At 43.6% G+C, this 24,582-nt stretch overlaps 1 protein-coding gene across 4 annotated transcripts in view; it reads left to right on the top strand.

Annotated features, from left to right (window-relative positions):
• Brinp2 (bone morphogenic protein/retinoic acid inducible neural-specific 2) overlaps positions 1-24,582 on the top strand; it is a 111,264-nt gene that overhangs the window by 42,897 nt on the left and 43,785 nt on the right. For 3 of the 4 annotated variants that reach the window (XM_006496837.1, XM_006496836.1, NM_207583.2), the window contains one exon: positions 17,862-18,206. The exons of the other annotated variant lie outside the window; for it this stretch is intronic. In XM_006496837.1, coding sequence (XP_006496900.1) covers positions 17,938-18,206 — 269 coding nt within the window. In that variant the 5' untranslated portion in view covers positions 17,862-17,937. The remainder of the gene's footprint in view (positions 1-17,861; positions 18,207-24,582) is intronic. 4 annotated transcript variants of the gene reach the window in all.

The following is a 24,582-nucleotide window of genomic DNA, read 5'->3' as shown; positions in this document are numbered from 1 at the left end:
ATCTTCATGTTCACAGTCAAATTAGGATTTAAAAAAAAAGTGCAGGATCCTGATGTCATGTGGTTGAATCTTCCATACATTATTTCTTTCAGATGTCATAGCATTAGCCTTAAAGCTATGTTATTGCCATCCTTGGCTTACCCACACACTTGTCAGAGAGCAGTGTCATTACTGTCTGTGTGGAGATAAATGAGTCAAGAGTGGTAAAAGATCAATGATAAAGTCCCCCAAAGCTGGTAGGAAGCACAAAGGACTTTGGGCATGTGCTGACACTTGGGGGGAACATTTTTGTAAACAGATGAGAAAAAGGTGTATTACAGATGCCTAGTGTGCCTGCATTGGCTGGATACAGGGCTTCATACAGTGATGGTTATATTTGGTGTGAGGAGATAGAAACACATGGACGGTTGAGAATTCAATCCATATCTAAGAGACATGTGGAGAAAAGATAAAAGAGGTAGGAACAAAAGAAACAAAGAGCCCAAAGCAATAGTTAATACCTGTGATGTTAGAGAGCTAGAGGAAGACAACAAGGGCCACAGGAGAAAGAGAATTCAGTGAACAATCCCACCTGCAGCAAGCTGCTCTTGTTTATGGGTAGGAAGCTATAAAGTTCCAACAGTTGCAGCATCATGCATTTCAAAGGCTTATTTTTAGACTGCTCCCGATAATGCCCTAGGAGCTGCTAGATCTGAATTAAAAACTCTATGTTTCTTCCTCCCTACCCCTTTTCTAAATAAAGAGTTATTGATTGACTAATGGCCTTCATATCCTGCTGCAAATAGCCCCTAAAGAAGAAGAGACATGGTTACCCAGAGTCCAAGTGGCTAACGACTTGGAAGAAAAAACAAGATTGTACACAGACAGACTGTGAGAAACCTTCGAGCCTAAGGAAGAAGGTGATTGTGGAGGGCAAAGACAGAAGCATTTAAGGAGAGAGAGTTAAGCTGCTGGAAATAAGGAAGGCTATAAGGCATCCTTACACTGTAAGGATGTAAGGCACACGAGCATGGGTGCATAGGAAGTTCTATATGAGTGGTAACTCTCTATTGGTATTTCTATGTGGTGCTGAATGCTTTTAATCACAGCACCCAGGAGGCAGAGGTAGGTGGGTGCCTGAGTTTGAGGCCAAATTAGTCTACAGAGTGAGTTCCAGGACAGCCAACAGCCAAACCTAGAAAAACCTGTTTGAACCTTACCTCAAAGAGAGAGAGAGAGAGAGAGAGAGAGAGAGAGAGAGAGAGAGAGAGAGAGAGAGAGGAAGAGAGGAAGAGAGGAGAGTGAGAGGGAGAGGAGAGAAGAGAAGAGAGAAAAAGGAAAAAGCAAAACAAAATCAGATTTTTTTTTTTTTTAAGAGAATGATGCTTTGTACAGACTATAATTCCAAATCCAGGATCAAGTAGCTACATCAACTCACTCCTTATAACTATGCACTGGAGTCTAAACAAGGTACCTTCCTGGTTTACACATCTAGAATTTCAGCTGTTGCTTGCAGATATGGCTTTCCTGGTCCTGGGATATTTTCCTGCAATATTCAGCTTTTGAAGATGTGTCCTTTCCCTGCTCCCTGAAAGGTATCACCATAACTTAGTTAGAACAGACTTCTAACAACAGATATAGAAATAATGCTATCAAGTTGATCAGGGTGCTGAGTTTGGAGAAAGAGGCTACACAAGGCAGAACGACAGAGGCAAAGGGAGGGACAATTCAGAGGGGAGGGTCCAGCCATACTGAGAGCCACAGAATTATAGGGCAGTTTGAGAGAAGAGGTTAAGGAGAATATAACCTAGTGACTACAACCTGGATTCCTGGCCTGGATACAGTCCACCCTGGCGATACTGATACCCAGGGCAACTAACTTGCCCCCTAAGCAGCTCAATTTCACCAGCTATAAAATGAAAATAACTTTGGGGAACAGTGCCTATGGTTATATTAAAGACCAAAAAGAGACAATGCATCTAAAGCAGTAGGAATGATGCCTGATGTCTCATAAGTTCCTGGGTAAATACTATTTCTCAGTAAATAATACCCACAGAGAGTAAAACAGCTTCCTAGTTTGGTGATGAGACAGTTGCCATCAGTTTCACCAAAGTCAAGGTGCATGATGTTTATGTTTATGGGATGCACGATGGGTGGCAGATACTGCTACATATGTGTAAATTCAAGAACAGTATTCAGAGGGAATGGGAGGGGAGGTAGTTTTGAATTGCACAGGAATCCAACCAAGAGGAATGGAAGGGAAGAGAGGTATTTTAAGAATTGTGCTCTATTCTCCCTCCCTCTGATCAGTGGTAACAGTTTGCCCACCAAATGTTGATAATTGTTCTTCAAAGAAATCATGCCTTGTGGCTGATGTACCATACATTATTCTCAGGCTATTATTCCTCCACTATTACATTATACCATCACAGGTTCAAATCCCAGTCAACTGCTACCTCAGAGGACACTACTATTGGGGTGTACTGATGGCATCCAGATATGTTCATGGCCAGACAAATTTACCTTTATTATTTCTTTACCTTGTGTTTGTTTCCTTTTCTTTGCAAATCTACTGCCTCACTAAGAGACAGCTGCTACCATTTTGGGATTGCAAGATAAAAGATAGGAAGTAGCATAGCCCCTTGTATGTAGTTAAAGACTATGTTCATCTCAGCAGTATCCAATATCATTCACATTGACTACAGTATGAGTGACACCCCCTAGCGTTGTGAAGAGAAACTGCACCCCTTATGCTATGGCCCTGTAGCAGAAATGAGCCTTGTAAGTGAAGACATTTAAAAAAAAAATCAACAACAGAATTGAGAGCATCTTTAATTGAAATTTCCAGGGACAACAAGCACAGAAGGCATATGTGTAATTGCTCCCAAGGCCCAGCACACCAGCTGGGATGTCAGGAGGGCAGTTACAGCCTTTGGGCAGCTCATTAGGGCAGAGCAAGGATGGATGGAGAAAACAGAAGCCATGTCCTGATGAGTCATCGGTGTCCTTTCCAGGATCTGCCTGGGCATCCCCATGGGCCTTCTGGCCAAGGACTGACTAAGCACAGGGATGTAGAGTTGGCAGAACGTCAAAGGCTGTGGGGGCCCAGTGATAGCCGAGGGAGAGACATTTGTGAATGAGTGTGATGGAGTGTCTCTGTTTGTTTACACTCAACCCAGATCTGTTTCACATAAGCGGAGCAAACAAGTGTGAGAGCCTATGATGGTTAAAACGGAAGACTGTCTGACCAGCTGCTCAGGTTGGTGGCCGAGCTTCTCCAGTGTGAACAGCGAGGCACATGTCTTGCCAAGAGTCCTACAGATGACAGACCAACATTTTAATACTCATCTCTCCTTTATTTTTTTTTTAATTAGAAAAAAGAGTCCCTTTTTTCTGATCACAAAAAAAAAAACCAATGCATTATGCTATTGAAAATGTGAGACTATACAAAATAACAGAAAATAATAATTTCAGCCTTGGCAACAATCATGCACCTATATTCATTTGTGGTACTTCCCTCTATAAGGTGCCCAGGCTTTTGCAGACATGATCTGGTTCATTCTGCCATGCTGGTGTGTGAAGACAGCTGAAAGAGAGTTGTGCATCTTCTAATTATCAACATAGGAAAGAAGTGAAAATAGCTCAGGCTTGTTTTGCCCAGTGGTGATACCCTGCTGTGCATTGCAATTATCTACCTAAGTTCTGAATCAGAGGCCATCACGATTTTAGGAGGTGGGGGCTAACCTAGTAATATGGATGTGAAAGGTCTGGTGTTGGGACTTTTGATCTCTTCACTTGTGTGGAATTGCCTTCCATTCCAAGACTGTTATGCTTAAGGCAGCAAAATGAAATGTAATCGTGCCTCATAAAGATATTGTAGTCTGAATATGTCATGGGTAGTTCTATGACTGCCATGTTACTGATAGGAGGTAGTGGCTCCTCTCAGGTGGCCCAAGGTGTTTGTCTTATTACCTGTAATGTTAACTTTGACCCATGACATGTTATGTTGGCTGCTCTCTGGATTCTGAGGGAGATACTTTGAAATTAGGAAACATCTCACCATCAACCTGATCAACATTTATCACCTTGGCTTAGCACTGACCTGTTTCCAGCTTGAATGGATTATCACTGTGATGAGTTATCACTGATGATTGTCAAATATCTTTCTGAATCCATCATTTGTTCTTCATTTGTTAGTTGGCAAGTTATGTAAGAAAAACGTTTCTCCTCTTCATCACATTTTTCCCTACTTCCTACTACCTACCTACCTACCTACCTATTGGTATCTGAACAGACAAAAGGGAAGACAGGACAGATGGGATAGATGGTGGAGAAACGGAGTGGCCTTATAGATTTATACCTCATTCAGTGGAGTGGACCCTGCTTTTCTTGTCCTGGAGGTCATAGAAGCAGCCTTGTCAAGGTAGTTCTGTGTTATTTTGACATGTGCCCATTATTCTCCGAGAATTGGTTTCTCGCTGCTGTGCTGGAGCTGTGACTTAAGCGGACCTGAGGGGACATTTTCAGGAAATTCATATCCGGTTGGTAGCTTGGCATCAAGCACAGCAAGAGTATTTACATCATGGAAACTGGCAAGTGTCAGAATAGCTTTATCCCTCCAGATCTGGTTGTTAAAAAATTTACCAGCATATCACCATTTCTGTAACACAGTGAGGTTTCAAGCTCTTCTTATATGTTAACTGCCTAGTTTGGTAACCATTCACTTCTCCTAGGAGTTCTAAAGCCTCTCAGTAGAGGTTAGCACTTAGAAACCAGGAGTGCAGAGCCAGTGAGTGGGGCACAATGATCTGGAGGGGGGGGGTAGAATAACAGACATTGTGTATGTGGTGTGCCTATGGCCACAGACACTAGAAAATGGATATATATAGATGGACACATATATACATAGATGCATGCATGTCTTAATCTAAAAAGTTTCTTTTTAAAAAATATTTAGAAAAGTTAGAAAAAGCACAGGGATTTTCTGGGCTCCCCACTCAGCTTCCCCTCTTGTACAACCATGGTACAATTGAAATTGGAAACTCTCAACACTCTGAAAGCAAAGGCAAGAGGGTCAAAAGTTCAAAGTCATCTTCAACTACACAGCAAGTTTGACACCAGCTCGTCTCAAAACTAAAATAAGACAAAATAAAAACAAACCCCTAAGAATTAGCATTCTCATTGGTACAAGCTGTTTTAGATTTTATATGTTTTCCTACTCTCACCTTTCTTTTCTGTTCCAGAATCCAATTCAGAGTGCTGTATATTTGTCCATAAGAAAACACATGTACAACTTTACATATCCGTCTATCAATTTATCCATCCATTTACCCAAATCTTTGTCTATCTCTATGTAAAGCTAGCTCTCGTGCCTAGAATTCCAAGATTCCACCATAGGCTTACTTAGCTTTCATTCCTCCCGTGGTTAGCACTCTTCTTTGATCAAGGACGTTGGCTCTCATTTCTTCAATATTCTTCCTCATAACTGAACCTCACTTTAAGAAGTAAGGTTGCTCATTCCACTCAGCTGTCCCCCTTCAGACATATTCATGTGGCTTTAGATAAATTCTTTCTGAATTGTCCTTGTCCTCACACAAGCCCAGTGACCGACGGACATAGGATAAGAAAGATGAAGGGAAGGAGCAAGTTGTAAAAATGTCTTCCTGTCTTTTCACCTCACTCCTTCCACGTGTTAATCATACCTTGATGAAAATAAATTGCTTCACGTAGTTCAGAGTAGACAGTAAGTGCTCGGTAAGTAGAGTTTTTCCATTCACTTTGTTGTTGATATTGAGGGCCTGTGGAGCAGGTAACTAGAGGTTTTCGAGGACGCAATGGGGAAAACATTTGGAGACATGTACACCGTTATGTATTTTAGACTAGGATCTAGACACGCATGAATTAAGTTCCTTTAAAAGTTAGACTTGCAATTTTCAGAAATACTTCACAGTCCAAGCTCATTAGAATTCACTGACATAAAATCAGGGTTTTTAAGCTCAATGTGTATGATCCACCCACACTATCTAGTGCAACAACAACAAAATGTCTGCAGTCATAACCCCAGGGCTCTAGGAGTGGAAACTCCCTCCCCTTCTCCTCAGTTGAGAACCACGGGAGCAAGTGATTGGCTGGCTTTGTCTTACATAAATTCTCTGTTTTCAGTGGATTTGAGAAGCCTGATCTTTGATTTTAACACTTAAAATTCCTAATCCATTACTTCATGTTAGTTCTCAGAGATTTAGACCACAACTCACAGAAATAATTTACAATGAGGCAGAAGATCATCTTAGTTGTTATTCAGAAACCTAGCAAATTGGATATCACAGAGTCATGAGAGGTCCAAATTGGCGGTGTGAAAGCTTCCTGACAGGACCATAGGACGTGACCCAAGAAAAGCACAGCAAGGAAAGGCTTGGCAGCCTTGTTTTAAAAGAACGAGAAGCATTACCTCCTGGCCTTCGCTGCCTCCTCTCCTTCCGATTTTATATCCTCCCCAAATGGAATGCTCTTCATTAAAAAAACATTAATTATCTTTTGGGTTCAAGCCTAGCCATAAACAGTTGAGTAAAAAGAGGCCATGGATTTGGAAAACAGCAAGGAGGGGTATGGCGGGGGAGGGGTTCAGAGAGAGGAAAGGGAAAGGGAGAATGATGTAATTATAATCTCAAAAGGTAAAAGAAATACTTACAAAAAGGAAACAGTGGTTGGATCGATGCTAGATATTATCAACTTCTCTAAGAGGAAGGAGGTTGGAAGATGGCTGCCACATCTGACAAAGGATTTGACTTGTCACAACAGTTTAGGGAAGGTGGAGCAGCCTGAGTCAGAATCAAGTTAAATTTCAGTAGAATTATTTCAGTTCTCCACTGGGGACTCTTAAACATTTTTGCTCAAGGGCCACTAGGCAACATTCAGACCACTGCAGTGTATCTAAGTTAACACTTCATATTTTGATGGGAAAAGAATTTGGTGTTAAAGAACTAGGATGGTTCAGCTTGTGAAAAACAAAAACACCAAAAACAAAACAACAACAAAACCCACCTGCCATTTAAGTCTATCAACCTTCGTTTGATCCAGGGAACCCATGGCCGAAGGAGAGAACTGACTACCAAAACTTGTTCTTTGACCTCCACATGCCACAGGTGCACCACTTCATCCTGAGCCAATGCCTGGAATAGTGGCTTCTGGAATCTGATTTTTTTAAAAGTGGTTTTGCTTTTTGTTTGTTTGTTTTTCCACATCCAAGATTGCACAGGAAAAAAACTTGCCACTGATTATTGAATGAGATTGGATATTCTTCAGGTAGCTTACCATTATTAATTTAGCGGGTGGGCTAAATTAATATATAAAGTCTGATTGTCAAAGGGAAGAAGAGTCATTTGGCTCAAGAACTCTATTTCCCATCAACAGGTGCTGGCAAATTACCAGGGGTAACATGACGTTCTTTTAGACTTGGTACCTGACTAGGTTAAATGCAATGTCCCAGCTGTTCTCATAAATCCCCAAGGTCATTCTTGCTATCACATTCACTTCTTCTCATTCTGCAGCAACCTTACTGGTTTCATTCCCTTTGTCTCCTCCTCCTACTCCACAGTTCCCCTTACACAAGTGCCAGTCAGAAAGGTGACAGTGAAGAGTTATAGTTGGGGTGGAGAGTAAGGGGAATGAAAAAGAAAGGCGGAGGTGAAAGGAAGCGGAAAAGGACTTAGACATGGGTTTCGTGGACTATGCTTCCAAACGGGATAATGATTCTTTCTTGGTGTACTTATTGGCATTCATTGAGCAGCATATAGTTTATTTTAGCTTGAATTTGTGATGTAGCATCTATATTTAATCCTGCAAGCTGTCGGGCAACTCATATATTTACCAACAGTCCCGGAAACAATGTGTTTGCTGGTCACATCTGTATCTCTAACGTCTTGGAGCTCTGTGTTGTTTGGCACAGCTCAGGGCATTATCGTTTTACATTCTGGTCAGTGCCAAGGCCCGAGTAGGGCAGGTCTTGGGCTGAGAGTTCAGATTCAATGACAGGTCTGGCAGAAAGCCAATAGCAGGGGATGCATTGAGGGCTGAAGGTCAGGATGGAGAGTTGATAGTCAGCCTCACCTCGGTACTGCAGCCAGCATAGTGATGAGAGATTTCTGTGTGCTTGGTTTGAGTTTATTTTGGCTTTGCAAGCCTCCAAGTACTCTATGTGTATGCAGAGGCTCTGCTGGAAAGCTCTGGGGCTTAAGCAATGAGAGCTAGATTGGTGGAAGGAAGCACAGAGAGTTGGGTGGTGGAGAAGGCCTCTCCTTGAAATATGAAGACAGCTGTTGGCAAAAGTGTGGAGTGGGTAACAAAGCTGTACTGTGTACCAGGGAAGGAATTTGGACATGCCTAAAGAAAGGTGTCAAAAGGCACCATTCCATGAGTTTTGGGAGCAGAAAGCCTAGCCTGTTGTCCAGAATACTGGAAGATGAACTCCAGGTTACAGGGAAGCTCAGCATAAGGCAGAGTGTGAGAAGTTTTACTTTACAAGTGAAGTAAAGGAACTAATCACTGGAGACACAGGAACCAGCAAGAATTGTAAGCCTCTTGTTCCTTGCAGAACCTTGCTAAGCTTGGATCCTGAAGAAGAGAGACAGGAAATTGTGGGTACATGCTCAGTTGGGCATAAGACTATGAGCATAAAATAATAATTTATTGTTTTTATTTATGTGTATGTGCCTACATGAGTTGTTGTGCACCATGTACTTCATGCATATGAAGTACCCATAGAGACCAGAGTGCATTAAGTCCCTTGAAACTGAAGTTATAGGCAGTTGCGAATCACCTTATATGGCATGCTGAGACTGGATCTGGAGTCTCTGCATGAGTAGTTAGTGAGCTCTCTGAACTGCTGGCTGGTCTCGATAGCCCTTGACTTTAAGGCTTTTGAGCAATGGTTCTCAAGTTATATGTCTTTACCCCTAAAAGGTATTGCATATCAGGCATCCAGTATATCAGATATTTACATTGTTATTCATATCAGTAGAAAAATAAGCTATATAGGAGCAATGAAATGATCCTATGATTGGGTGTCACCAAAGCATGGAAGACTTTATTAAAGGGACACAGCATTAGGAAGGTTGAGAACCACTGTTGTGGGAGAAGCTTACATGAATGATCACTGTGTTCTAACAAGCCATGCAGAGAGGAAGTTGAAGAGAAGCCAATAGCTCCAAAGAAGCGAGAGGACTTAAGTATCTTTAGCAAATCTGGAAGCGCAGTGGTTGCTTTCTCTGCTTTTGTCCTTGGAGAGTTTGGATGATTCCTTGGCTCGCAACACTGTTTTTCAGTGACATTGACCGAAAGGTGTCTAGACTCACCTCTCTGCACCTACTCCTCCTGTCTTGAGTCTGTAGCATTTATGCTTGGAGGCATTCAGAAGGCACTAGGATTTCTTCGGGAGAATATTACTGGGCTTCTGAATTTTGTCCTTTGTAAAATGTATGTAATACAGATGATCCTTGGCCTTTGATGGAATTATGTAGAGGTAAACCTACTGTAAATTGAAATTATTGAAAATGCGGTTGATACACTAATACCTAAATGGAACGTCACAACCTGCCACCTAAGAGCAGGGTGAGTATGACTGGTTCCCTCTGGTGATCACGTGTCTAGGTGGAAGCTGCCCTTCCCTGCTGCTGTCCAGCACCACAGGAAAGCCAAACCCTTTAGTTTGTGCCACTGTGAGGTCAGAGGAGGTTGATACCTTACAGCGGTTTGTGAGCTTCTGAGGAGTTAATGTAGGACAAGTGTTTAGCTCAGTGACTGGTCCATAGTAACAATAACTGAACATACTTGGAGGGATTCTAGCGACAGCTCCAGGACTCACAGGTTTTAGACGTTGAATATTTCAGTTTGTCTCTGACACAGGTAAGACAGAATCAGAGCCTGCTCCGGTTTCAACATTGGACCTGGGTTTGTGTCATTCCTGAAGCAGCAGTGCAGCCTTGGGGTACTCCTTCCACTCCCGAGGCTGTGGGTTTCTCCTCAGCAGAACCGTGTGAGGGGCTTCCATCACTGGCTCTCAGCTCTGTCCAAATCTATTGGAGAGCTTTTCAAATTATGCTGAAATATAATATACTCCATCTGAAGATATTTCCCTCCCTTCTGTCCTTCCTTCCCTATTTATATTCCTCTCCTCACAGTCTCCTAGTACATAGAGTATAGCTAGCTACCCATGGCTGCTCAGAGTCACTGGGTCAGAAGAAAGACCAAGTAACTGTGTAATCGGCACTGAGCCTACCTTTGAGAGGCTTCTTGGAAGAAATGGTTCTGAAAGGTGTGGTGGACAGGGAAGCTAGGAAGCAGTGGTGCAGTGACAGGGCACAGTGTTTGAGGGACTTGAGAATGAGGGCCATATTTCCCTGGACTGAGACTCAAGGCCTCTGCTATAACTACTGAGTACTGTGAGCTGGATAGAGGGCACCTCTGAGTCTGGAAGGATTGCTAATTGATCATGTAAACACAAATGCAAGGTTCAGATTACCTACCTGTGCTGCCTTCCTACTTATAAACAACCAGAAAACTACCAGAAAGAGGAGGGAGGAGGAAGGAGGAGAGAGGAGGGAGGAGGGAGGAGGGGAGGGAGAGGGGAGGGAGAGGGGAGGGGAGGGAGAGGGGAGGGGAGGGGAGGGGAGGGGAGGGGAGGGGAGGGGAGGGGAGGGAAGGGAAGGGAAGGGAAGGGAAGAGAAGAGAAGAGAAGAGAAGAGAAGAGAAGAGAAGAGAAGAGAAGAGAAGAGAAGAGAAGAGAAGAGAAGAGAAGAGAAGAGAAGAGAAGAGAAGAGAAGAGAAGAGAAGAATCCATATTTAGTGAAGGGTGTCTATGGACTGTTTCTTACATTAATAACTTGTGATTCAACAATAGAAAATATGTGAACATACACACACACACAGACACAAAGGCAGCAGAAGTCACACTTTTTAAGCACTTCAAAACCCCTGAGCTGTATGTTGTTAATTATAATCTGTCTTCTCTCTAGAGACCAGGTCTTATGCAGCCCTGCCTGGATGGAACTCACTATGGAAACCAGGCTCGTTTCAGCTTCACAGAGATCTGCCTGCCTCGGCCTCCCAAGTGCTGGGATGGAGGGGGTGTGCTACCACGCCCAGCTTCTATTGTCCTTTTCTTAAAGTCTACTCTGAGAGCCATTTCTCTTTGGAATGGCTCACAGAGAGATCTCAGGATCTGTAAGAGGAAGGCAAATTGGTTTGTAGGGGGTAATAAGAGCTGCCTAGGATTTTTAAATGAGGAAGGAGATGGAAAGGTTTCTAGCAATATGGCTTTGATCCATAAAGAGATGAGGTTTTAAAGGCTCAAGGCATACAACTTTTCATTAAATCCGTCTGATCAGCAGTGCCCCTTTGTCTTTTCTGGTGAGCCTTTCTGACCTCAGGAGAGGATGTGGGCTATGCTCTCTGACCCCAGCATTATCATGCGAGGCTCTGGATCTGACAAATCAGTTAGCTTGTCTGGCCCCGGAAAAGAGCCAAGGACATCCAGAAGACAAGTATGAAGCCTTAGCAACTGACAGATGACTCTGTCCTTGACAAATGAAGCTCTAGTTGTCACAGAGAGAAGTTTATAAATTGGGAGCCTCAAGGGGATGAAGCCTACAAGGACTAAGTGCCACGGAAACCATCTGCGTGTGAGTGCTGTGAATGTGGAATTGATTGTAAAGCTCAGTACACAATCTTCAAATTCTGACTGTGTAGACCCTGCTTAATAAGCAATTGGCTGATTGATGGACAGGGGTGAGCCACAATAAGGAGAGGTGAATTATATAGGCCTCAGAGTCACAATATCTGGGTTTTAAGTTTTGCTTCTGCCTTCTGTAGAGTGGCCTCCAGAGAACCCCTTTGCCTCTCTCAGCCTCCCCTCTTAAAGGTCTCAAATTAATGTAAGAGCATTTAGTAAGCAGTAATTATGATTAGTTCCTTTTTGCATAAATAGTTATTAATATTATTGACCTGAATCTACACGGTGAGGAATATATACATCCTCACGTTGGAACTTGATTTCTGACTAGTGAGGGACATGTGATTTCAAATGCAGCTCCCCTGGGTCATGCCAGTCTTGGGGCTGAAACTCGAGGTCACAGATGGAGCCTTGGGAGGAAAGTAGCAACAGACATGTCATAGCTGCTTGGATTCAAATGAGGGGACACTAGGAGCTAATGAAGACCTGCGAAGTGCAGCTAAAGGTCCTTTACTGTCTGTGCTGAGCCCATATGCAAAATGGTACTGGTCAGCCTACCAGACGGAAGAACCCGGACCTTGATGGAAGCCAATAGCATCCCTACTGCCACCCATGGATGGGATGCTGTCTTGCCACTCCTTCTGCCTCTCCTTCCTTTCTAGGACAAACAGGTTTTGCATCAACATGTTGTGGATGACAGAAACAAACAACACTTCCATGATTTTTTTTTTAAAAAACACTGACACCCTCAGACTTCTTCAAGAAAACAGCTCCTCAATAAAGTTGGCCAATTAACCACTTAAATGGCTTGAAAACTTATTTAATGTCACTGCCTAATCACTTTATGAAATGTCACTGCTCCCGCGGGCAAAATGTTCTGCTTCACCTCTCATCCCTCTCCTGCTTAGCTCGTCCTGCAGCACAGCCCCTCTAGCTCGTGTGCCCCTTCTGTTTGCATAGAATTGTGGAGCTGCGGTGTTGAGCAGGGTTGCGGGGGTCATTTATCCTCATAAATCCTTTCACGGAAGGCTAAGGTGAGGCTCCCACAGGAAAGTGTCTTGCCTCCAGGCACTAACCCATAAGTGGCAATGCAACTCCTTCCTATAGCTGTAAGGCATAGGACTGGGGTGGTCACACTTAGGCAGACTTGGATCTGCAGCTGAAGGAGGCCACCTTCTCCACTGCACTGATCCACTCAGCCTTACGGCTCTCCTCTATTTAAAAAGGTAATTATTATTATTCATGCTTCATAAGCAGTAGCTTTCACATACATATTAACTAATTTGTATGGTATTTGCTAATATATTTAAAATTAACAGCTTTATTAATCAAACTACTACCCTCACACTTATAACCTAGCTATACACTTTACCTCTCCAGGATGCAATACCTCCTCTTCAGTAATTGTCTTTTACCATTTGTTTGTTTGTTTGTGCTGAGGATTTAACATAAAGCCCCACACATCCCAAGCGGCTGCTCAGCCACTGAGTTTTACCTCCCGCTCCATAATAATTTTCATTCATTTTTCTGTATCATCTACTTCTTTTGCCAAGACTTTACAGCAGCAGCTAGGCCATAAATTGTAATTGTGCCTGTATTCTGAAGCACCAAGCACATACGGAGACAGAAAACAAGAGAACTCGAAAGCAACTCAGAGCTTTTCAGCTGGGTAGTAACCTCAGAGTAGTGGTGACGTGATTCTTGTGTTACCATCTTGAAAATAGCACTGCCTACTTCTCATATGACCTCCCCTTATACTTGATTTTCTCTATTGGCAAAACCATGACCCATTTAATTCATGGCTTAAAGGACAGATTTAAGCTTATGCACTCAGACAAGAAAAAAACTACAGCTTGTTAAACTTGTACCTTTGGTGCAAAGCCAAATTATCTGTCTGGGTATAAGACTGCCTGTGGAGGGCAAAGTGTGGAGGGCAAAGGAAAGTATTCACCTTTCTCAGGTAAACCCTAACACTTTTCCTGAAGGGGCGAGCATGGCACCTGTATCCCCATCCTCACAGGTAACATGGAGGCTGCTCAGATGCTCGGCTTTTGAAGGCATGATGGAAAAGGCACTAATTGTTATCTATTGCTACTTATTAATAGTGCCTCCAAAAGCTGTGAGAATTTAGACAGTCAAGATTTGCTTGATAGATTGCGTTACAAAATATTCAGTGATAGTATTGTGAAGAATAAACAGAAAGTGGCCAAAAGCTATTCTCCCCCCTTCAAAAGCCTGATTTTCATACAACTGTCAACCAGCAATTTAGCTTGTCTTTTAAAAAAGGAGGAAGTTTTAAAACCCATTTAAGGATCTTCTTTTTTAAAAAGAGACTTTTTAGTCAAAATGTCTTCAGATCCCCAGGAAAACCAATGAAGCGGAAAGCCTGTGATTCCTGGGCCAGGTTTATCTGGGGAATGGGGAGCCCTGAATTCAGGCATTCTTGCTGCGCTCAGCAGACATTGCCCAGCAATCAAAATCATTTGACTCCAAAGCTGCTATTCCTATAACAGGCAGGTTCCAGATCATTGTGAGCTCTGAAAAAAGTATAATTACAAACAGAGCTGACACGAAGCATGCTTAACATAGCTTGATTCTCTGAAAAAGTTTTTCCAGTAGGTGCTCACCTGCCCTGAGGACACTCTCATGAGGCAGGTGGGGTGGTGGCTACCATGACTTAGGATACACGAGCGCCAGTCTGTCACGAGGCCAGGTGGCTGCACCAGGCTGTGTCTTGTCACAATCTTACAGTGACTCTGATGAAATACTTGGAATTTGATGCAGCTCATATACTTGAGGTCTGAAGATACATCCGACAGGATGACGAAAATGTACACGTGGCCTTAGATGGGAGAGATGATCAATACTGCTCTGTTCCAGAAACTGTCATGGTTGCCTCTTTTTTCCTCCCAGAATAGCATCCTGATTTTCTCTAGAAAGCATGAAGACCCTTGGCAGGATAGGAGAAGTTGCAAAGGCTGTGTTTGCTTTGCTTTCCTATGGCCATGTAACAAACTTTGTATCATCTAAAGTAATTCAAATCTATTACCTCACAGTACTGCATATATGGAGACACATGTGGAGAGAACAGAGAGAACAGGCGCCGTCTGCCCTTTTTCCTCTTCTTTTTTTTTCTCTTGAGACAGATGTTTTCACTGGAATTCACCAGGTAGCTAGGGAGGAGTCCTACCAGCTAGGCTCAGGGATCTGTGTCCCCGCAGTGTCCTGACTTTAATAAGTACACACCAGTGCATCCGGGGTCTTCTGTGTATCTGTTTTAAATGGCTTGTAAGGACACCATTTAGGGCCTTGTACTTACAAGGTAAGTACTTCACTGTCTGGGCTGGCTCCCCAGCCTTCTCTCTCATAGCTTTAGTGACCCAGAAGCCTGGACCCAAGGGAGGTGGTCCTTTGCTCCAGTGTTCAGGAGTCTGAAATCAATGTGAGGACATGGAAACCAATCTTTGTGGAGTGCAAAGTCCTCTTCCACGACATTTGTTCTCTTGCCATTATGCGATGGAAGTTCCCATGCCCTTCCTAGAGGCTGGCTACACATTGCTCTCAAATTTAGATGATTCTTCTGGTTTCCTACTCTGCGGCTTTCATAAGCAGTTCACAGCATGGCTATTTGCTCTATGTTGGGTCAGCTGTTTTCTTCTAAAGACTCACGTGGGACATTGTCCAAAGTTAACCACAAGTCTTAGTTTCCACCGTCATTGAAGCGACTGTCTGGACTTCAGCTTCTACATTCTTCAGTTTTTAACTCAAAGTCAAAGACTAGAACCCGAGAGCCCATCTTACTCACAGGCCCGCTCAAGGGGGCAGAACTATGGAGAACATGTCTCTAGGGCTTTGGGGGAGGGGTCACTTTAGGACCCTCCTTCCCATGAGCCTTTCCCAGTGCTTGTGCATTTCTACCTTACTTGTGTAGTATGCTGGCCTCGTCTGTCAAGGAGTCGCGGTTTCCCTTAATGAATGAACTTCCTACCCCTCCATCAATTCGTCTTTAAGAGACACAGCAATATTTTATAACAGGAATGAATTGCGAATGGTAGAGCTTCAGGTACGGCAATAAGCACCTGCTCACATATTGTCGGTTCTTAGCATAATGTCTGCCACTTAGGAGTTCTCATTTATCTTTCTTCAATGGATGAATACAGGAGTGATTAAATGAGAAATATTTTGGGCATCCTCATCAAATTGTTTCAGTATAAAAATTGTCTACTCCTTCCACATGCAGCGATGATCCCTCCTTTTAGTTTGAAATCACTTTTCTTTTCCTGGCAATGCAAGCTTATTTAAAAAAAGAAAAATTGGGGGATTTTCCTTCTATGATTCTACTTTTTTTTTTATAGTTAACTTTTTAATCTACATGGAGCTAAGTTCTCGATGTTATGTATAAAGTATTCCATTCTTGTTCTCGCCCAGTTAGCCTGTGATGGCTTTGTTTTTAGACATGAACCGCTCACTGGGTGGGGTTTTGAGTTATTCTACTTCATTGATCAACCTGTTCGATTATGAATCAGCATCATCTGATTTATTTTAATTATGCGATCGTGATCATGTTTTAGGCTTTGAAGAGGCAGGCATGTTGTTATTCTTTCCCTAGCTTGGCTGGTTAAGCTGGGGCCGTGTCTCTCACCCCCTACTCAAGCTCCCGAACAGCACAGCATTCTTTGGCAAGCAGCCAGATCAAGGTCTCCTTGTTGCCTGTTTTCCTAGCTGAACTCCTCTGGCTCCTATCATAATAGACTTTGCAGTTATAATGTCTACTTAACAAACCTTAAGAATCGGGACAACTTCTAAGCAGCTCTCAGCACCCAGCTACAAATCAGTAACCACAAGGAAGAGTGAAGGTTGTCTGAATGCCCAGACTCGCAGGCTTCCTACTGTCCTTCCATCCTTGCATACAGCGAGTGACCCTGCAAAGCATCCTGCACCAATACTTAAGCCTCTATCTCTCAGGCTCAGTATAACTTTGGAGCTGGGACTCCCAGGATTCTCACTTACCTCCAGCAGACCCTTTGAGGTCCTCTGGATTAGTGAGCTGATGTACCTCAGAGTGCTCCTGGTGGTGACTCTGGAAGGAGGTGCGATGTACTGAAGCCCTCTTTGCACACCCCTGCAGGAGAGTGAAAGTTCAGAGCATTGTCACATCTGCCTCACCCCCAGGCATCCTATCTCTAGGCTTTGGCAGCCGGAGACAATCCTCAGACCATGAATTACAGGTACTGGGTGTTGGAAGATGTTCTGGCACATGCTGGAGTGGTGTTGGCGAGAGCCATGCACAGAGCTCTGACAGCATGTGCTAGAAATTAAAGATTGGAGAAATGGCAGCCGTTCCGGGAAACTGCACAGTGTTGAATGATTCCTTGCATCTAGAGGTTGATAAAGGTGACTAGTTGTGCTTAGACAACGTGTAGACACTTGTAGAAATCAGAGGCCTGCGATGAGTCACAAGGCAGTCAGGAAGAGAGAAGGACAGAAGCAGCTTTATTGCGGGCATCTCCCCTCAAACTCAGAGAATGCAGGGAATACACTCATTCCCTCCTCCAAGACAGATGTCTGCCTGCATGCTTTGTGCACTCATGAGCTGAATGAGCAGAGTAAAAGAAAGGGGGGTGCTCTGTCTGGTGAAGAGAGGAGTTCCATGGACTCTTGGCATGTGATCTCCTCTGATCCCCTCTTCTGACTTGATCACCATATCACCCTCGATAAAAGAATAGATTAGATGCTCTAGCTATAAGTCTGCTCCTAGCCTAGTGCCAAGCTTGGGAAAGCAACACTCAGTCTATAAGGCAGTTACAGAAATATGTTGATATGTTTGTGGGAGCCCATGTAGGAAAGGCACTGGGATTCATAACCCCCTGAGCTTAAATGCTATTCTTTCTTCGTCATGGCTGGGAGGACATACTTCATTGTCTTGACCTGAGCCCCCTTTTCTCATCTGAAAGATGCTGACAGTGGTGTTTCCTCATAAGTTTGTGTCTAAAGAAATAAAATCATACATACTGAGCCCTCAGCTCAATGCCTGAGGGCATCAGTTGGTTGCACTACAGCACTAGTAGAGAGGATTTCCCCCCTCCAGTTATATGGATGATGCCCTCAGACAGGATGTGGCCCTGTACCCATCTCACATCTCTTTGTACTTTTCTAGTTTGGCGCCCTGGAGGAGCAGCGCGGAGTGGGAGAGCTTGGCGAGAGAATGAAGACACTAACCGCCTGGGAGAAGCATGAGGTGGCCGTGCAGCTCTTGGTTTAGAGGGCTTTGGCCGGAGGCCGCCCCATGGGCAGTCCTGCTGGCGCTAGGCGTACCCGGGTGGGTGCTGGCTGTCTCGGCCACGGTGGCCGCTGTGGTCCCGGAACAGCATGTCTCCTCAGCTGGCCAGGCTCCCCTGGACTGGCTGCTCACAGACCGAGGCCCCTTCCACCGAGCCCAGGAGTATGCTGATTTCATGGAGCGTTACCGCCAGGGGTTCACCACCAGATACAGGATCTACAGGTGAGTAGAGTCTACAGCGTTCAGACAAGGCAGTGTACAGCGGGTGTGTCAAGCCTTAAACCCTAAACTAATCAGAATGCCCTCAAGTTGAACTGGAGGTGAAATATAGAAAAACATCAGGTAGCCTGTCCCGTGTGTGTGTTTTGTGTTGTTTTGTTTGTTTGTTTTTGTTGTTGTTGTTTGTTTTTTGTTTTTGAAAGAAGAAACATACAAACTAGAAAACCTGCTGACGCCTCCTGGGGACTTAGCAAAAGGGTTTCTATTTATAGATTGTTCTGCTTATAAATTGAGGACAAATCCGGCAGCATGCTGACAGCATGTGGCCCAGGCTGCTGGAGGAGGCCAGAGTCAAATGGGGGCCCCAGCTTTAAGGAATGGGTTAGGGACTTTTGTAATTACTTAGTCATGCAAATGAAGGAAGGGAAGCTTCCCTGTTGCCTCAGAGGTCTGGGGAAACTGCTGGGTCAGGGACAAACATACCTTCACCCTTGACAACAACCCAGGCTCAGCTCGCTTTGGCCATAGGCAGAGGCCCATCTTTAGGAACATCTCATAAGAAAGGCAAATGGGTATGTCTGGTTAGTCCAACATATTCCTGGGTGCTAGACCACACTGCAAAAGCAGAAAGCTCCTTACCCTACTGACCCAGCAGGGCTGGGGCTCATACAAATATGTCTCTGGTTTCAAATTTCCCTTTGCCCTTTGGGAATTCTTTCCCACTCTGCCAGTGCTCTCTTTTTCCTTGCTGAACTCTTTAGCATTAAAGGCACCATTAACATCCGGGAGCTTCTCTGATTTAGTGCTCTCTATTTAAGAACATTTATTTCTTAAATTAGTATATTGTCATTGTTGTCGCTACTGTTGCTGTTTTATTTTGAGACAGGGTTTTCAGTGTAACAGCCTTGTCTGACGTGGAACTCAACCACCACGCCCAGTTTTAAAATCAATTTTAGTGCAGAACAATAGGAAGAAAATATGGAAACAAGAAACACGAAATCTCTCATTCTTTAACATCTAGACATTTGGTCACGTTTTTTGGACATATGCATTTCTAGTTCTATGAATATACTTAAGTCTTTGGATCTCTTGCTTGGCTTAATACTTGAAATTTTAATTAATTTGTTTATATTTTTATGATTCTCTCTGTGGTGTAGTGTGGTGTGCTATGATGTGTGTGTGTGTGTGTGTGTGTGTGTGTGTGTGTGTGTGTGTGTGTGTGGCCAGCCTCACATACCACACCAGGCCCATGTGGAAATTAGAGGACAACTCTTAAGACTCGGTTTCCCCCTGCCTTCCTGTGTGGTCCAGGCTGGGCTCAAGTCCTCAGTGCCTGTTGACTCAGATATCTCATCAGCCTTAGTCTCGGTCCTATACATGACTTAAGAAAATCGTCTTCTTATTATAAGCCTTCCTAATCTTTTAGTGACATGGAAACAGAGTCCAGAAAAGTCACATAACTTGTAACAAACATACAGGTTTAACTTTCCAGTAGTCAGATGTCAGAGTCTGAGTTTGTAGACTAGAATTGGAGCTATTTGAAATCATTTTATTGGGAAGGGTTTTTTTTTTCATTTTTAACATTTATAGTAACATAGTAATGTGTTCAGGCTAATGTGGGGTATCGGAAACAAGGTGTAGGAAGATTATGGAATGGGAGGACAATAGAACAGACACTTAGGGAACCCATTAACAATGCTTTACAACTCCCAAACATGGACACAGAAAGGACAAGGCCCGGAAGCTAGGCAGCTGGCACACCAAGGACCTTCCCATCTTTCCTTGCTTGCTATGTGTATCTCCTGTGCTTAGCCCAGGCCAGTTCTGGAAAAGACTTCAGTTTATACCCCTTGCTTATATGATATTGGTTCTTGAATTTCTTCTAAGAATACAGAGGAGATTCCCACGGAATCACTGAGGGAGAGAGGGAATGACTTAGGCTTTGGATTAGCTACACTAACACCTGCTCAGGCAAAAGCAGAGAAGCCAGAGTATTAACTCAACGTTCAGTAAATGTGTAAGAGTCTAGGCATGTGTGCCCAAAACTCTCCATAAGGCAAGTTTAGGGCGCTCTTTTTCCTTCTTACGAAAAATTAAACCTCTATTTTTAGCAGAGAATTCATCCAGCCCAATAAAGTGAAATCTAATTTATCCTCCACAATTCCGTGTATCTTTTTTTTCTCTTCTTGGTAGATTCTTTTCCCCTCACTAAGCCCCAAACCCAAGTCTAGTTAGCTTAGCAGCCAGTTAACTCCAGGGAGATGGCTCAGAACTGGCCTGTGGGGAGTCTCTGAAATCACTTCTGCACTATCAACCCTCCATCAGGTAGTAATGGTTTTCTGATCATTTAATGTGACAAGTTCTTCCACTGTGCTGTTCAGTCTTTCTGGGGTCAGTTATTGCACATGAACCTGTACTTGAGGAAACAGTAACCCATCACTCTGAAAGGAAAGCAGCACTCTGATTTGTGGCCCTCTGATGGGGCCAGAGGAGAACGGCCACAGGCCATTGCTCGAGGAGCCTTCTGGGAGGTTTTTGCCTTCAATGATTAAGCAAAAATGTTGCCTTTATAGATATTGGTAGGGCTCTATGTTGTCCCGTTGTGAATTCTTTTATAGCCCTATTCTATTGGAATCCCATGGCAATTGCCTCTGATAAATTCAGAACCTTGCTTATGCTGACTAAAGCAGGTTACAGGAAACTGGGAAAAATATACACTGAGTCATATCCAAATTTCTCCTTGACTATTCTAAGGGGGCTGAGAAGAAAGCAGCTGACAGAGAATACAGAAGGGCTTTGTGAAAAACTATTGTGTCCCAAGAAGAATGAGTCTTTCATTCCATTCTTTAAGGAAGCTTTTTGGTATATAGAAATCAGATAGTATACTTATATGCTTTCTATATAAAGGGGGATCAATAGGTAGCAAAGTATAAGATTTTCCTAAGGGGTTGGAATGCAAAGTGCAGAGTTACTTAATAAGGCTCTCCATCACAGGAGACCTTCCTTTCTGCTGCAGATGCTTGCACAGCAAGGTCCTACTATTAACCCATCTCATGCCATGTGATTTTAGTTAACTCTGGGAGTGCACTCTCAATTTGAGAAAGTATCTAACCATTCTAGAATAATTTCAGTCTCTCTACCCATGGACTTCTGGAGAACGTTGTTTATTCTTTTATATTGGTTTTCTATAGGTGGAGGTACTTAAGGGTAAAGGCTGTAGAGAAAGGTGTCCTAGTTCTAGTTGTGGAGCTGAAGTTTATCAGCTGCATGTTGTTTGGTAAACTACTCAGTGTCCTTATTTTCCATTTCCCTTATTTGTAAAATAGAGACAATAACGGTGCCCACTTCAGGACTGATGTAAAATTAAATGAGTTAGTTGATAAAAGGCAGTTGGACTAGTGATTACTAAATATTACTTATTGATATTGAATTGTTTTCAATAAATGTTTGTCTGGGCAAAATGGTAAGATGAGATAAGAATCATAGCTGTGACTGTTATGACTTCTGTTCAGGGCTTAGTGTGCAGAAACGGATTTAGAATGGGAGGATTCTTTTGTTTGTTGTTTTAGAGAACTTCACATTCACCCCTCAACCTGGCTCTCTAGAGAGAGAAGATCTCGAGTGGGGAACATTACTCTCCCTCCCACCGGTGCTACTGGAGGAAGCCAGAGGGCTTTGGGCGTAAATGGAGCTGTCTTGGGCTTAGTTCTTATTCCTGCAGCCAGGGGTAGCAGAGTGGCAGTCTCTGAGCATGTCCTCCAGAGACTGACCACTGCAAAAGCTCCCGGGTCCCAGGGTGTGATGCTCAACAGAAAAGACTGGGCTATCTGGGCAAGCCTCTGTTAATAATAAGATGGTCTTGGCCATTTACCTAAAAGCTTTAAGATCCTACTGACTAACCTCTTAGCCTTCGTTTCTCCCACAGAAACATGATCTAAACAATCAGCCCACTTCTTAGACACCATTTCTCAACAGCTACTTATCAGAGCTGTAGAAACAGAGATCCTGTCTCCAGTTCCATTTGTGACCTCCAATTTCCCTCACCCCTGCTTCCCTTCAGACTCCCACTATAATAAACACTTAAGTGCCTACCCTCTCTCAGCCATGCTACAAGGCAGATAGCGCCTATTAGGGTCTTTGGCAATGAGATGGAGTTGTTCCAGGTCAGAGAGGGAGCCAATCACAGCCAGAAATAGTACCAGGGCTCCTGACTTGAAGTCTCCTGCTCGTTACTCCAGCCCGTGCCACTTCCCTTTGACTGCTAAGTGCATCTTCATCACAATACACAACCTAATCAGGCCCCTAAATTGAGCCGGTGAGAATGTAAATATGGGTTCTCGAAACACTCTAGCAGTGATGTTCCATTCTCTCTGTTCTATAAATCAAAGTAATGAGCAGTCTGATTTTTTTTTTGAATTTCTTTTTGTATTAAAGTTTTAATAGAGAGATAATCATGGGATTGGAAAAATTCCAAGCCACTATGATAAAACACTTAAAACTCGGGGAAAGAATATATGAAAATTGAGAAAGTTAGGCATCATACAGAATAGTGAGTGTAGTATGGTGCTTGGGAGAAAAACAGAGCCAGGTGTGCTCCCAGAAGGTTGGCCTCACTACCCCTGTGTCTACCTCTTTTTGGAAAGGAAGGATCTGAGATTACATTGTGTTCTGGGGAAAAAAAATCCACAAATTCTTTGATCCTAAGAAGAAAACAGTTCAACCCCAAGTTCATGGAGGATATGCAGGGGCAGAGCCAGGTGTGTGGTGAATAGCAACAGTTAATAAGGCAAAAGGAGTTCGCAGCAGGCAACACAGGAAATAACCCTGAGAAAAGGCAATCTGTTTGCAACCCGACAGGATGCAAAATGAGATCAGTTACTAAGTCACATGTAAAGAAGGTGACAGGAAGAACTAAGTATTTGATCTACCTTCCTGAATGTGTGGTTCATGGGTTAGACCCATCACATCTTCTGATTGCTTTCTAAGAAGACAGACCCTCAAGTCTCTCCCCAGACCCACAGAATCAGGCTCAGCATTGAAGATCCTTGATTAATTACTATGGCCTTGAGACTCATGGAATTCTGCCCTGATCACAGGTAATGTGTGGAGCTGGGAGAATGAGGATGAGCCTGGCCTGGTGGCACATCCTGTAATTCCATCCTGTAATCCCAGCATCTAGAGGGGGATGCAGGAGCATCACAAGTTTAAGGTCACCCTGGGCCTAGATACAAAAACAAGGGGAAAGATGGAAAGATGGCCACGGTGGATAAGAAGAGACAGTATCCAGGGAGGCCAACATCCCTCACCCTACATCTGTACCAGAGGCTATCTATGAACAGGAACTATTACAAATGGAAGAGAATAGCAGTTGAGAGAGGTTAAATTTGGGAATTATTAGTACCAAAGCTCATGGAATAGTTATTAGTACATAAACTCATGGAATAGTTGCAACAGCTTAGAGAAAATTTTAAAAGCAGAAAAGGCTGCAGGGCCTGGGAGCAGCCTGTGGTTGCCTCTTGGGAGATGGGGATGTGGGGAGGCAGAAAGCAGCTTCGGATTCAGTGTCAGGAAGAGCACCAGAGCTGATTTATCATCCAGACCACGTCCTGCTGATGAAAAAATACTGATTTGGATAAATAGCGAACCCTAGGAGAGGCACCATCTCCAATTAAGAGATCACAATCCACATAAATAAATGGCAACCAAAGGCAACCACAGGCTGCTTAGGTAAATCCCAGTGATTTCTTAGGCGTTCATTTCAGCAGCAGAAATAGAGGAAGTGTGTGTTACCAAGCTGCTTCAGGACTCCATGAAGGAGCCATGGTTCTCAGGAACACAGATAAGCAGGACAGAAAGTTGTCATTTCTGGAGAGAGACCAGGACCCCGTGCAACCTGGTTGGTCTCTGAAATCATTGGGCTTGGATTTGGGATCTTGTTAAGACTGAAGGAGGGAAGGGGTGTCTATCAACTGGTGTCGTGATCCAAAGTGGATCACACTTTGAGGCATATGGCAAGGATGAGCTTTCAGTCTTGGTCACTGACACACCTTCTCAGGCTAGAGGAATAAGGACATGGGGAAAAGACCAAACAAAATGGTTTAGAAGGTACACTAGCCAAGAGTGTGGGGTGGCTGGCTAGCTGTATGGTCACTCTGACATAGAAATGTTAATCTAGATGGTAGATGAAACATAAAAGCATTTTGGTCTGTCAAGGAATTTCATTCCAGAAATTGAACCTCAGCATGTCCTTCTCCTTATGCAAATTCCTGTCCCGGCCTCTGTTGTGAACACCTACCACTCCTGCATAGCACCCCTCTCTGATGTTCTGGTATTTGGCATCTATAAACAATTAAATAATAATGTCTACTGCTCTCTTGGA

Source organism: Mus musculus, chromosome 1, assembly GCF_000001635.26.
Source record: "Mus musculus strain C57BL/6J chromosome 1, GRCm38.p6 C57BL/6J".
Lineage (NCBI taxonomy): Eukaryota > Metazoa > Chordata > Mammalia > Rodentia > Muridae > Mus > Mus musculus.
This window is presented reverse-complemented; position numbering and strand designations above follow the sequence as displayed.